This window comes from Mirounga leonina, unplaced genomic scaffold, assembly GCF_011800145.1.
Source record: "Mirounga leonina isolate KUSES-001 unplaced genomic scaffold, KU_Mleo_1.0 Mir_125, whole genome shotgun sequence".
In the NCBI taxonomy this organism is placed as follows: domain Eukaryota; kingdom Metazoa; phylum Chordata; class Mammalia; order Carnivora; family Phocidae; genus Mirounga; species Mirounga leonina.
The window spans coordinates 14,127,155-14,142,111 of NW_023270305.1; the positions used below are offsets into that span (position 1 = coordinate 14,127,155).

General features: G+C 48.3%; 1 protein-coding gene across 1 annotated transcript in view; it reads left to right on the forward strand.

Annotated features, from left to right (window-relative positions):
• Positions 1–503: 503 nt before the first annotated feature.
• Positions 504–14,957, forward strand: part of DPYSL5 (dihydropyrimidinase like 5) — a 49,771-nt gene continuing 35,317 nt past the window's right edge. The window contains exon 1 of the mRNA XM_035000458.1: positions 504–938. Within this exon, the coding sequence (XP_034856349.1) occupies positions 525–938 (414 nt within the window). The 5' untranslated portion in view covers positions 504–524. The remainder of the gene's footprint in view (positions 939–14,957) is intronic.

Consider the following 14,957-nt stretch of genomic DNA (forward strand, 5'->3'; position numbering starts at 1 on the left):
AACTTGAGTGAAGGTGCTTTTCCAAAGCTCTGCAGATGAGCTTATTAACTGTGCAGCCTGCTGTGGAGTTCGGTGTGGTAGTGGCCTTGAGGAAGGATGGGAGGGCGAGCTGAAGCAGAATCCATCTGAAGAATGACATGAATTAAACAACGGGGAGGCTTAGAGAATTTGGCTCTCGGAGACATGCCCCAGGAGCCCCTGATATCTTTGGGACCATATCATATAATGGGGACATTGGTCATCCAAGGCATCTGGGTTTGACTTGGCTGCTTAGAAGCCATCGATTCCTTACTTAGCAATTTCAGCTTTCTTGTTGGTAAAATGTGACTCCTCGGGTGGTTTCGAGAATAAAACAACACAGTAGGTATGAAAATGCTTTTGAACCTACACAGCATTTTGGGAAGGTAAACATTGATGTTTCTTTGGGCCCCAGATTCATCCTTACTGCCACTGTATCATGATTCCCAGTAAGTCCCACTAGGAGGTCAATGGGAGGCTTGTGACCCCAGTCGGTTGTAGGACCGATGTTCTCAGGCTGTGGAGAAACTTCCTTCTCTTCCCTGCTCACTTACTCTGCCCAAGGAGGTTGGCCTCTGGTGGGAAGAAGTGGGACCTCAGTCACAGTGAAAAGGGACTCTGACCTTGACCAGTGCCTCCCTCTCACCTTCCGTAGGAACATGCTTGCCAATTCAGGCAGCGTGAGGATTCTCATCAAGGGAGGCAAGGTGGTGAACGATGATTGCACCCACGAGGCTGATGTCTACATCGAGAATGGCATCATCCAGCAGGTGGGCCGTGAGCTCATGATCCCTGGAGGGGCCAAGGTGATCGATGCCACTGGGAAGCTGGTGATCCCTGGAGGCATTGACACCAGCACCCACTTCCATCAGACCTTCATGAACGCTACATGTGTGGACGACTTCTACCACGGGACCAAGGTAATGCTCCTGTTTGCTGAAGGTGCCTTCCTTTTGGCTTCTTCCATTTGTGGGGCTGCTCCAGACTAGACCCATGTGAACAGGATGCCCCTGCTGTGTTGCTCAAAGGAGAAGGGTGCTCTCCTGGGGCCACTGTGGCAACTGACATAGGAAATTCCAGGCTAGATGTCCTAGATCTCCATGACTACCGAAAAGGAGGTATGTGGGCCTGTTTTACTGACCACATCACTTACCTATGTACTGAGGCCGGACACTGATTTTATGTTTATATTTCTATGGCATGTAACGCAGACCTAGAAGAAGAGAATTTGCTGATGTTTGTTATTGTGCCTGTATGTGACAGGAATGAGGAATTGATCTGATGGACTCCTTTATGTGTGATAAGCTAAATTAATTCCCCAAAGATGGTGACAAATAGATATTTCTCTTCTAGATGATTTTAATGGCAGTAATTATGAAACAGACATAGTGAGCGATCTTGTATTATCTCTCCTAGCTTGTTCATTATTTTTAAAAACAGCTAGAAAAAAAATGTGGTGAGCCTCTTTCAGAGGGCATGGCCATGGACACTGTTTACAGTTATTGAGCGGGGCCTGAGCTGCTGGATGTTCCTGAATGCAGAATACAAAAATTCAGGCCTGTGAAACAAATGAATTAGGAGGAAAGAGTCACATGTGGGTTCTTTTATCCCTCTTCTGTGCTCCGGAACCTGTTATTGCTGTCATTCCTCTGCATTGTAATTATCTGTCGCATGCCAACCTCTCCGTGAACAGCAGACTATGGACTCCTTAAGGCCTGACAGTATTGTTCTGCTTTCCCAGAGCCTGGCCCTGACCAGGAACCAGAGTAGCTACCCAGGAAATGTTTGTTGAGTGAATCAGTGAATGATGCTTAATCTGTGTGGGTCTCTGTACCCAGCTATGCATCAGAGTCACCTATGAAGGTTTTTTTTAAAGATTTTATTTATTTGAGAGAGAGAGAGCACGAGTTGGGGGAGAGGCAGAGGGAGAGGGACAAGCACACTCCCTGCCAAGGAGGGAGCCTGACGTGGAGCTCGATCCGAAGTCAGACACTCAACTGACTGAGCCACCAAGGCACCCCTGAAGATTTTTTTAAATGCAGAATTGAATCAGAATCTCAAGGACTACAAGTTCCTGACCCGGGAGGCTGCCCCTTACGCTGTCTGACTTCCAAAGGCCTTGGCCTCTAACACTCCCTGGGAGAAAGGGATCTACTAGCTACTGGCCCAGGGGCTATAGTCAGTCCTCTGTCCTACTTTGGCCCACAGCCTCAAATCCCCAATGGCCCTGCACCCTAAAATCCCACCTCTGTTCTACCTGGGGTTCTCGGGGAGCCCTTCTCCCATGCTCAGGTGTCTCCCCCCAGGATCCATTTTCCTGGGGGTTCAGGTGTCCTGGCTAGGCGGTGGCTGACAAGGCTCTCCAAACCCGCCTCTGAGGAGCCTGGCTGGGGCAGGCAGAGGCTGGCCTTGCGGTCACAGTTCTAGGGCTGGCCCATCTCAGGCAGTTGGCTATTTAGGTCTCCCTGAAGATATCCTCCCTTTCCAGTCCAGGAGCAACAGACCAGACCCCTGGAAGGCTGGGCTGCGAGGAGTCACAGTAGCTGCGGCCTAGCCTGTTCTGAGGCAAGGGTGCTTCCAGGACTGATACTTCAGCATCTGGGGCCAAATCTGCCTACCCTAGCGGAGCCCAGAGAAGAGAGGCTGTAGGCAGACCCTTCCCACTTTCTCTTCTGAGAATTCCCCCAGGACCTGTGGGTAATGCCTCACTGATGAAATGGGGAGCCCCGTCCCCATAAGCTTTTGCGGGGTCCTCTTGCAGGGTACACTAGTGACAGGACCTTTCCGGAGTGAGGGAGCATATCCAGTTCCCCATCCCCATGTACTGGAGCCAGGCCAGGCCCAGCCTGTTTGGTTTGTGGTCATTGTCGTTTCTATTTTTATTGAAGCATAGCATAAATACCAAGAAGTGCACAAGTTGTAAGTATATAGAATTGTTACAACTGAACACACCCTTGTAACCAGCACCCAAATCGAGAGGCTAGACATTGCCAGACCGGAGTCCCTCCTTATGCCCCCTCCCAGTCACTACTCCTTACCAAGGATAACCACTATCCTGACTTCTAATACCACAGTTTCAAACAAACAAACAAACAAACATCTTCATTGAGATATAATCCACACACCATACAATTCACCCACTTAAAGTATAGAAGTCAATGGTTTTTAGTATATTCACCGTAGATTGGTTCTGACTGTTTACTTTATATAAATGAAATTAAGTGGTTTGTTCCTTTGCATCAGCTTCCTTAGCTCAACATTATTTTTGTGAAATTCATGTTGTATTTTATTCGCTTTTACTGCTTTGTAGTCTGATGTACCACACAGTACTTATCAATGGGTGTTTGGGTGGTTGCCAGTCATACTGTTGCTATGAATGTTCGTATACTTCTTTCAGCAAATCTGTGCACACATTTCTGTGGGGCACATTCCTGGGAGTGGAATTGCTGGGTCACAGGGTACACATGTGCTCAGCTTTAGGAGGTACCACCAAATTATTTTCCAGACTGGCTGTCACAAGGTCTACTCCCAGCAATAATGTAAGAGAGGCCATAGTATTTACTATCAGCATAACTCTGATTATCCCTGGGGTCCCTGCTGTAGTATGCTCAGGCCTGGCACCCCAAATTGTAGCTTTCTGGCTCCTGTTCCCGCCTGGGAGACCTGTAGTCCAAGGTCGGATGCCATGCTGTCACCACGCTCTCTATCCACCTCTCAGAGGGCAGGCTGGCCTTCTTTGTCTTATTTTTCACATTGTCATCTGCCGGGACCTCATTAGCCAGGAGTGACAGCTTTTCCCCTGAGAGCCTTTAGCTCTTTATAGCCAATGAAAACCTCAGCACGTGCATCTTTGTGCAAGGTGGTGAGTAACTCTTGATCTTTTCCAGGTTTCTCATCCATGGGAGCAGCTGCCTCTGGAAAACACATAAAAGCCCCTGTGTGATTTAAGGCCCCCCACTCCATCTCAGGCTCTAGTTGTGGAGTGTTTAAAGGCCCATAGATCCTAAGCCACCCCCCTGGCTACCTAAACCCACTCTTTATTCTATCTATCCCCTAAGCAAGACTGGATCTTGATGTCCTTGTGCCCCAGCCCTCAGATTGGACATGTTTCCTCATGCAGTCCCTGACTCAGTCTCCCCTGGATCCCATCCGTAGACCCTGCCCCAAGTTCTGCCTCAGTCTCCCGGCCTTCCAAGAGCTGTTTTCCTGCCCTGGTACTCCCACCCCTCCACTCCCGATTTCCCCTTCCCTCTGGTGCTCCTACAGCTGGGCGCTTGGGCATCCTCTTTCCTCGGGGTGCTGACAATCTCCCGGGGAGAGAAAATGCGCTCCTATTGCAGTGCCGCTCGGGGGGATGTGTCCACTAAATTATTCACACGGCCTGTGGCGCTCGTTCAGAGGCTGTGCACCCTGGTGGACCAACGCTGACCTACTTTGTACATTCTAAGGAAGGTAGCAGTTGATTCGCTTTAAGCATCTGGGTTTATAATTGAATAATAATCCTAAGGAAAGGCTCACCCGAGTGATTAGCCTAGAGAGAAAGAGAGATCAAGCTGCATCTTTTTGTTCTTATCTGACAGATCTGCGGGGCCTCGAACTCTGCACCCCCTGAGCTATTGCGTGCCTGTCAATTTGGCAGCCGCAGTCAGGGCTGGGAAAACAAAACAGTTGAAAGCCTGGCTTTTCCGAGAGCATCTGGGTCTCCATTGTACTGGGTCTAAAGGGATTTCTCTAGCACTTTAACAAACGCTTTGCCTGCTTTCAGAGGCTGTGGCAGGCTCTGCCTGGCTCCCCGGGCTCTGCATCCCGTGCTCACAGCCGGGCCCTTGATCCTCCTCCCCGCCTCCTCACACCCTCCCAACCTGCAGGCCCTGCCCTCCCCAGGCCCAGAACCTGGGTTTCTTGGAAGCAAAGCGCCAAGACCACCTGCTTGTTAATAATGCAGACCCCATTGAAGAAGGAGGTTATCTCCCGCGGGGAGGCAGGGGGCGGGAGGGAGGAGGGAGACCAAGTAACACCAACTGTGTTTATAAAGGTCCGGGATTTCAGTTGGGTCATGAGGTCTTTTATTATTATTCTGCTTAACGTACTTATGAGTTATATGTATTCTCTTGTGTGGAGCTAATGTTACCTAATAAAGAATGTTAATGCAAGCTCTGGAGCTCCACCCCACCAATGGCCCTCCGCTGCGCTCTGGGAAGATCAGAATCAGGCTTTTTAACCTATACGCACAGCCCCTTCACTAAGATGTTGATAGAGGGGGCAGGCATGGGCAATGGGGAAAAGCTTCCTAGATGCCTTTTCTGCCTCCCGCTCCTCCAAAAATATATTAAGAACCACCGTCTCGGCCAGTGGTTTTCAACCCTTGGAAACAAATTACATTAGAACAACTTGGGGAGAGGCGCCTGGGTGGCTCAGTTGTGTAAGCGTCTGCCTTCTCGGCTCAGATCATGATCCCAGTGTCCTGGGATCGAGCCCCGAATCGGGCTTTCTGCTGAGTGGGGAGTCTGCTTCTCCCTCTCCCACTGCCCCTCCCCCTACTCTCTCTCTCAAATAAATAAATAAGATCTTAAAAAAAAAAGAACGACTTGGGGAATTTTTTTAAGACACCAGTATCCAGGGCCCATGCCACATCGGTGAAATCTGTATCTCTAGGTCTGTCTCTTCCCCCATCAGTATTTTTTTTTAAGATTTATTTATTTATTTTAGAGAGAGAGGGTGCAAGCAGGGGGAGGGGCTGAGGGAGAGAGAGAATCCCAAGCAGATAACCCTGCTGAGCACGGAGCCTGACGGGGTCGATCCCACAACCCTGAGATCATGACCTGAGCTAAAACCAAGAGCCGGCCACCCAACCGACTGAGCCACCCAGGTGCCCCTCCATCAGTATTTTTTTTTTTAAAGCATCCCTGATGATTCTAACATTGGCAGGGGGATTAATAAGGAACTTGAAAAGTTCCACTCTTGAAAAGCACGTTGTCCTGGCTGTGACTCCTGCAGGTCTGACCCTCACCTTATGTGTCAGGCTGACATCTGAATCCCCTTTGAAAGCTCAGGCCTGCTTTGCCTTGCCCTTGCCAGTCTTATTTATTTGCTTCTCTCCTTCTATTCACATGCCTGGGTCCGGTCAGTGGGCTCCCAAATCCCAGCCTGGGTCCAAGAACCCCTGACTTGTTAGATTTCCCTGGCCCTGTGTTCTCCCCTCCTGTCTGTATCCCACCGACATCATCAGGGAGTGAGAAGTTGGCCATGGTAGAGGTGTCACCAAACGGAAGTCCGGCTGGGTCTGTCCCTCTTCTTTGAGGGTCCAGAGATTCCCTCTCGTTTGTGCCAGGACCATCTGTCACAGAGACATGCTCCCATTAACTCAAAATCAGCATCAGCAGGACATCTATTCTTCCCTACAAGGGAAGCCAAATCCAAGAAGAGTGCTTGGCCAATAGGTTTGGACAGTCTGTGACATCCCGCCCCCAGTGGAGGGTCCTGACCCTCCCTTGCCTTCTCTCACTGCAGAGGCCTGGGCCCTGTCTGGCAGAGTCCTGAGATTGGACAGGCTAGGACATAAATAAATTCCCTGTGGTGTCCGGCCTGCCAACATCCTTACTGAGGAACCCATTTATCCATTGTGCAGACTGTTTTTCTACTTTGCCTTTGAAATTTGCTCTTTTGGAATTAAAACTTTAAATGCTGGTCACTTCCTTTTTTTTTTTTTTTTCCTTCCTTTCTTGACTCAGTACCCTGTTTCTGTTCGGTTCTGGCCAAAATGTCTTTCCAGTCTTTTAGCTCTGCAATAACACTTCCTGCTTATCAGGACCCAGACTCATAGGGTCTTGCTTTTTTTTTTTTTTTTTTTTTAAGTAGGCTCCATGCCCAGCATGGAGATCAGGTCTGAGATCATGACCTGAGCCGAGACCAGGAGCCGGATGCTTAACCAACTGAGCCACCCGGACGCCCCTATGGTCTTGCTTATTAATGTTCCCAAGTTCACTTGTGTCTTCATTCCTGTAAAAAGCTGGAAGGGACTTTAGAAATCGAGTTCCACCCTCCCACTGATGGAAAATGAATGAGTTGCCCCAAGTCCCAGCGTTATTTGGACCAGAATGCAGGTTTCTCAGTCTGAGGGTCTTTTCACCATGCCACTCAGGGGCTCTGCTGAAACCCCAGAGCAGGATAGTCAGCCCTTTCAGACAGCCTGTGACCTCTTGGTGGGTGCCTTGACACGATGGCTCTACACTTGCCTGGACCAGATGAAGTCATCCCAGAACTGACATGCACTGGGCAGACAGTGGAGCGAGCTCTTTGCCTCCCTGCCATGGTGGCTTTAGCAGACACCACTCGTCCTTGGAGGAGTAACATCCTTCTTAGTTTTCGCCCTTTACAAATGGGTGTTGTAGGGATTAAATGAGGATGCGTGAAAAACGCTTCCCCCCGTGCCCGGCACAGAGTACGCCTACGATCAGTGTCGGTCCCCAGGCTGTGACGACCCGCGTCCACCCTAGGCCCACCCTTGGCTCTCTCTGCAGGCTCTTAGATCCACCCACTTCGACTTTGCAATGAAATTGTTCTACTGTCCCATCTAGTGCCCAGGCTGCCTCTGTGTCCCTGGCTTTGCCAGCAGGCCACCCTGACAGATTCTCTCAGAATCCACCCTCCTCCCGGCTTGTTTCCGGGGCCAGCTGCTGCCACACCATGCCTGTCCTTCCTGCGGAGCTGCCACCCTTCCGGTGTGGCTGTGCTAGTGGGGATCCGCACAGCTGGGCTCCGCTCCCCTTTCGGAATCCCTGCAGTCCCACGAAGATCTCCGTGAGTGCCTCATGAAGTGGCTTCCCCTTCCAAGCCACCTGGAGGTCGTCCCTTCTGCCTCTCCCAGTGGGACCCGGCACCTGCGCAGGGTTGTATTCGTCTTCTGCTGCTTCCGGACAAATTCAGACAATACCCACATGCTAGCTCCCAGTTCTGTAGGTCAGAAGTCTGGGCACAGTGTGACTGGGCTCTCTGCTCAGGGTCTCACAAGGATACAGTCAACGTGTTGGCTGGGCTGCTTTCTCATGCGGAGTTCAGAGTCCTCCGCCAAGCTCACGTGCTTGTGGCAGAATTCGGTTGCTTGACGCTCGAGTGCTGAGGTCCCCGTTCCCTGCTGGCTATCAGCTGAGGGCCCATCTCAGCTCCTTGTGGCTGCCGCCATTCCTCGCCACGTGCCCCCTCCATCGTCAAAGCCAGCCACAGAGACTCTTTCACTTTGAATCCCTCGGACTTGGAATCTCTTTTGCCAGAAAGAACCCTGTCCCTTTAGGAGCTCACCTGATGAGCCTCAGGTCCACTGAGATCATCTCCCTTTCTTAAAGTCAACTGTGCCATATAACAAAACACGTGGGTGATGGTGCCCCATCTTATTCCCAGGGCCCTTCCATACTCCTGGGAGGGGACTGTATGGGGCGGGGTTCACTGGGAGTCATCTGCCTACCATTGGGCTGGGGGGATCCCAAGCAGAACCATGGCCATCCTATAGACATTTTGCCCTGGCCCATCTCCACTCCACCAGTTTTGCTTCAACTACTTAAATCTTTTGAAGGCTTCATATTTACATATTTTAAATTAAAAATCACCTTGGCCACCCTTCACTTCACAGCTCTCTGCGCCTCGTGTCGTGCTCCTGCTTGAGAACCTGCCGCGACTCCCCGTTGTCTAAGATGTCAAGTTGGGATTTCTGGATCTTCACCCTGGGCAGCTCCCCATCTGACCTTGCCTCTCCCTCCAGTCCTCATTCCCAACACATGCACATGTATCAGCAAGAGGGTTTTCTCTCCCGGTGAATGTCCCACGCTCCCCGCTGCTATCCCTTCCCACCATCCGAGGAACCCTTCAAGGCCTACCAAGCCCACATCATGTTCTCCCTCCAGCTAATTCAGATCCAGAATCCCGCTTTCTCCTCCCCAGCTGAAATAATTTGTCTTCTTGGGGCTTTCAAATTGTTTCCTGTGTAGTTTGTCTTTCAGCTAAATTGAAGAGTATTTGTGGGGCAGAGACCACAATTTATATTTAACTCATGACCCACCACAGACCCACATAGCTTGAAACATAGAGTAGATGTTCAAGAAACACATGAATGTCAGCACAGTGTGGTGGTGATGAGCACAGACTGGAGTATACCATTAGAATCTGAATTTTAGCTCCATATTGACTGTGTGATTTGAACAAATTAATCTCTCTCTGTCTCTCAATCTCTTCTCTGGGAAATGGAGATTATAAGAGTATTTTATGTGTGTTAATCAAGTTACTATCTGTAAAGAACTTAAAATAGCACGATATGAGGGTCCATTAAATCAATCAACCAATCACTTGATCGTGCTACCAACCCCTGGAAAATACATTTGCACAGTTTCCTCATGAGCCTACATATTAAACTGTTAGGCATCAAATAGGAACTAAAAAGTTTGATTCTGTTCCTACTGTTAGGTCGACTATGTGTGTTTTAGATTTCAAATGGAGTCTAATAGTAATGGTGACGAATTCTAGATAATTTTCTCTCTTCTCTCTTTCTCTTAAAAGCAGAAATAGCCAGTCATAAACTCTGCAGGCATCAGGAGCTATTTAAAGATGTCCTGCTTCGGGCGCCTGGGTGGCTCAGTTGGTTAAGCGACTGCCTTCGGCTCAGGTCATGATCCTGGAGTCCCGGGATCGAGTCCCGCATCGGGCTCTCTGCTCGGCAGGGAGTCTGCTTCATCCTCTGACCCTATCCCCTCTCATGTGTTCTCTCTCTCATTCTCTCTCTCAAATAAATAAATAAAATCTTAAAAAAAAAAAATTAGGAGCTATAATGATCCTTAGTGACTATACGAATTCAAAACTATGGGCCAACTATAGGGCGCCTGGGTGGCTCAGTCGTTAAGCGTCTGCCTTCGGCTCAGGTCATGATCCCAGGGTCCTGGGATTGAGTCCCGCATCGGGCTCCCTGCTCGGCGGGGAGCCTGCTTCTCCCCCTCCCACTCCCCCTGCTTGTGTTCCTGCTCTCGCTGTCTCTCTCTCTGTCAAGTAAATAAATAAAAATCTTTAAAAAAAAAAAAAACCAAAACTATGGGGCAACTATAATAAGAACTTTCTCACTGATCAGTTTTTCTCTCTCATACTCACACACACATGTTCATACACTTTCACATTCTCGCACATGCTCAATCACACACACAATTTTAGAGCTGGAAGTACCACTAAAGATTAATGAATCCAACCCCGATCCATAAATAACTTTCGTGTTTAGATTGGAACTCGCCACAGTATTCTCAGTTAATATTTAGAAATAAAATTAGGGGCGCCTGCGTGGCTCAGTCAGTTAAGCGTCTGCCTTTTGTTCAGGTCATGATCCTGGGGTCCTGGAATCAAGCCCCACATCCAGCTCCTGCTCAACAGGGAGTCTGCTTCTCCCTCTCCCACTCCCTCGCCCTGCTCCTTCTCTCTCTGACTCTCTCTCTCTCAAATAAATAAAATCTTTTTAAAAAATTAAACAATATATGTTGGTGAACTTTATTTTGGGGAGGAGTATGAATAGAATGAAGAAGGTCATGATTAGGCAACCTAGGAAACCACCCTTTTTTTGTTTTAATCCGTGTATTTTTTTTTTCTCAACAAATTGATTAAGGTATAATTGACATACAATAAGTCACGCATTTTTAAAGCATATATCTTGAGGGGCACCTGACTGGCTCAGTTGGTGGAGCATGCGACTCTTGATCTCAAGGATGTGAGTTCGAGGCTCACGTTGTGTGTAGACATTACTTAAAAAGATAAAATCTTAAAGTGTACAGTTTGATCCATTTTGAAATATATATATACTGTGAAGCCATCACCATTAATATAATAAACATATTCATCACCCCCAAAAGTTTTTTTGTGTCCCTTGTCATCCTTCTCTGCCCCTGATAACCACTGATCTGTTTTCTGGTACACTAGATTAGTTTGCATTTTCCAACATTTTTATATAAATGGAATAATCCCGTATGTATTCCTTTTTTGGCCCAGTTTCTTCCACTCAGCATTATTAAGTTTTTGGTTATTGTAGATAAAGCTACTAGGAACATTTAGGTACAAGTATTTGTGCAGATGTATGCTTATTCCCCTTACATAATTACCTAAGAATGGAATGTCTAGGTCATATGGTAGATGTATACCTTTACAGTAAGACTTGAAAGCAGGTAGTGTAAGTCCTCCAGCTTTGTTAATCTTTTTTTTAAAAGATTTTATTTATTTATTTGGCCGGGGCCGGGGGGCAAGCGGTGGGGAGGGGCAAAGGGAGAGGAGAGAGAACATCTCAAGCCGACTCACAACCCTGAGATCAGGACCTGAGCCGAAATCAAGAGTCAGACGTTCAACCAAATGAGCCACCCAGGTCCCCCTGTTGTTTTTCAAATTTGTTTTGGCTATTTTGTCTTTGGGAGCAAACTTTTTTTAGTACAGGCTATGAGCTGAAAACTTAAGAGAACTGTAAACTGAGTGCATTAACCAAATTCTTGATAAATATTCTCTGCCCTTAGCATGGTCCCTTTCTGCTAGCTAAAAGTTAAAACTTTTCTTTAAAATTTTCTCAAGTTATTTGGAGCGGGGGCGGGGGGGGAGATACGAGTGTGTGTGTGTGTGTGTGCGCGCGTGTGTATGTGTTAAAAGAAACTTTGTTAGGGGTCGAGGGGAGGGCCTCGAGGATGTTGTCTTCCATGAAGCTGGGCTACACACTGATGTGGACGTACTGTCTTCACGTGATGTGTATCTTACTGAACAGTGAACTGTGAGGACGTCATGGGGAAGAGTCCATCCTGCCCCCTCTCTGCCTTACGACTAGTCAGTGGCGAATAGGGGTAGGCTGGGGCATGTTGAGGGACCTAGAGGAAGATAAAGGTTTTGTGGACTGGAATTCTAACCACTGAGCCATTGCCACCCTCTCCTGGTTCCTCTGTCAGGTTTCCATTCTCTTTGGTATCCCTTGTTACCACCAGGCTTGGGCTGTGGCTGTGATTTCTCTTCTGGGTCAGTGCCCTGAGTCACTTGCCAGGCTTAAGATACTCTAGAACTCATGTTTGGGAGAGCACGCTAGCTCCGAATCTCTACGCCCTAGACATAGTGGCCCATCAAAGAGTATATTTTTCCTGCTGTGTGGAAAATACAGGGTTCAGAATGGAGCATATTGAGCCTCTGATGGGCTCTGGGATCCCCAGCCCCCAGGTGGCTCCTGGTGGCTCAGTGGCTCTGCACAGGACCTGCAGATGAGCTTCTGTCCCCTGCCTCCTATGAGAGTGGTGTAGGGAGCTGTCCAGGCCCATTTGTCAGAGCACCTGTATATCCATTATTCACTTATTTTGATCTTTAAAGCCCCCCTTGGACAGGTCTTATTATCTTATTATCTTTTCTTTTTCCAGGTGGGGAAACTGAGTCTCAGAAAGTGAAATACTTGCCATTTTAATCAGTGCAGGGACAGGTCTGCCTGCCTCCCAGCCTTGACTCCAGCCCCATTCCTGGGCGCCTTGTATCCAGGGAGGCCCCAGGGCCACCTCCCTCGGCAGTTTTGTTGATGATATTGTTATCACTTAGCTTTGGGACAAACACGCGGACTCGCCGATGTCAGGGTAGACCGGGGCAGGAGAGCAAGTTGGGTTACATGTGGTGTATTTCTGGATGGTTGATAAATCCCTCTTCTCTGGCATCTGTGGGCAGCCTGGGCTTTTAATAAAGACGGTTGTGCCCTGCTTGCCTGTTAACTTTCCCGCTTTGGGATTAGAAGGGGCTTTGCTAAGGAGGAGGATGACAAAGGGCCCCTCTGTGTGGCTCTATTTTAGAATGGTTTCCCCAGGCCCCTTGGCTTCTTAGAAGCTGGCAGCCACTTTCTCTCCGCCACATAACTCCCTTTGAGGATCATCTCCAGTCTCCATGGCAACTGCATGTCGGGAGATAGCCTGCTCTGTGCTGTGGCTTTGTATTAAACACAATGAATTTAAATTGGATGCTCGGCAGTGAAGATAATCATTCTGGGTTAGAGAGAAGCCTGGAGCTCCTCATTTCACAATTTTGGATGTTGGCACAATTCTCAGATTTAGCCCTGTAATTCAAGCTCTAGCCACACCTACCCCTCTGTTTCTAAACTGCAGTTAGGTCCAGTTTCACTTGGGCTTTTCTCCGTTGTGTCACAGAAGAATCTTGGAAACACGGAGCCCCTCAGTCAGGCCAGGACTATCCTGAGCTCTAGAAGGGGCAGCATATACTATAAAGGAAACGTGGGGGCTCTAGAAGCAGATGGACCCTCATTCAGTCTGGCTGTGCGATTTCCTCTGAGTCCATTTTCTTATCTATCAAAGGAGAAGAGTAACCTCTACCCTATAGAATCATTTTTTTAAAAAATTTAATGTGCTAAAATAGAACATAACATTTACCATTTTAGCCATTTTTAAGTGTACAGGTCAGTGACATTAAGTACATACACAATGTCGCTGCAGTAATTCATCTCCAGGGGCGGGCGCCTGGGTGACTCAGTCGGTTAAGCGTCTGCCTTCAGCTCAGGTCATGATCCTGGGGTCCTAGGATTGAGTCCTGCGTCAGGCTCTGTACTCAGCCAGAAGTGTGCTTCTCTCTCTCTCTCTCTCAAATAAAATCTTTAAAAAAAAATCCATCTCCAGAATTTTTTTTTTAAAGATTTTGTTTATTTATTTCACAGAGAGAGACACAGTGAGAAAGAGAACACAAGCAGGGGGAGTGGGAGAGGGAGAAGCAGGCTTCCCGCTGAGCAGGGAGCCCGATGCGCGGGGCTCGATCCCAGGACCCTGGGACCATGACCTGAGCCGAAGGCAGATGCTTAACGACTGAGCCACCCAGGCGCCCCATCTCCAGAATTTTTTTATCTTAACTAGCTGAAACTCAGTACCCATTAAATATGACTTCCCCATTCCCGCCCCCAGCCCCAGGCAGCCACCATTCCACTTTTTGTCACTGTGAACTTGACTACCCTAGGTACCTCATCTATGTGGATTCTTACAGTATTTGTTCATTTGTGACTGGCTTATTTCATTGAGCATAATGTTCTCAAAGTTTCAACTACATTATAACATGGCTCAGAATTTCCTTCATTTTTAAGGCTGGATAACATTCATATATACCACAATGTGTTTATCTATCTGTGCATCACCGGACCCTTGGGTTGCTTCCACCTTTTGGCTGTTAGAATAATGCTGCTATGGACACATATATCTGTTTGAATCCTTGCTCTCAATCACAGACAGACTCATTTTGAGGATCACACAGGATAAGCAATGTTAAGAATACTGCACGTAGGGATGCCCGGGCGACTCAGTCATTAAGCGTCTGCCTTCGGCTCAGGTCATGATCCCAGGGTCCTGGGATCGAGCCCCACATCAGGCTCCCTGCTCGGTGGGAAGCCTGCTTCTCCCTCTCCCACTGCCCCTGCTTGTGTTCCCTCTCTCGCTGTGTCTCTCTCTGTCAAATAAAAATAAATAAAATCTTTAAAAAAAAATGAACACTGCACATAGTAGGCCATCCGTCAGTGTGAACCCCTCTCCTGAAAGTGCGTGCAGCCCCGGGGGTTAACTGCCACAGCGACCTGCTGTTTTCAGTGTCAGTGATGTCACTTGCTCCGGAGCAAGCTGCTTCTCAGTCCCTGCAACGCGCCCATCTGCCATGCCTGGGAATTAACACAATTCATTCCAGGGTTTAAAGGAAATGTCTTAACCGTGAAAATGTGCATTGTATCACGCATGCTTTAACATTCCCCCTCCAGTTGGTATTCATGTATTCCTCGTTCCAGAAGCGAGAGAATGTTAGGGCTGATGTATATACTTCCTTATCAGTTGTCTATTTTAAGTATTCCCTCTAGGAGCCCTGAAGCGGGGCGAGATCACCCCAGGCTCTGAGGTTCTGGGCTTAGTTACTATTTCATAGGTATCAGATGTGTT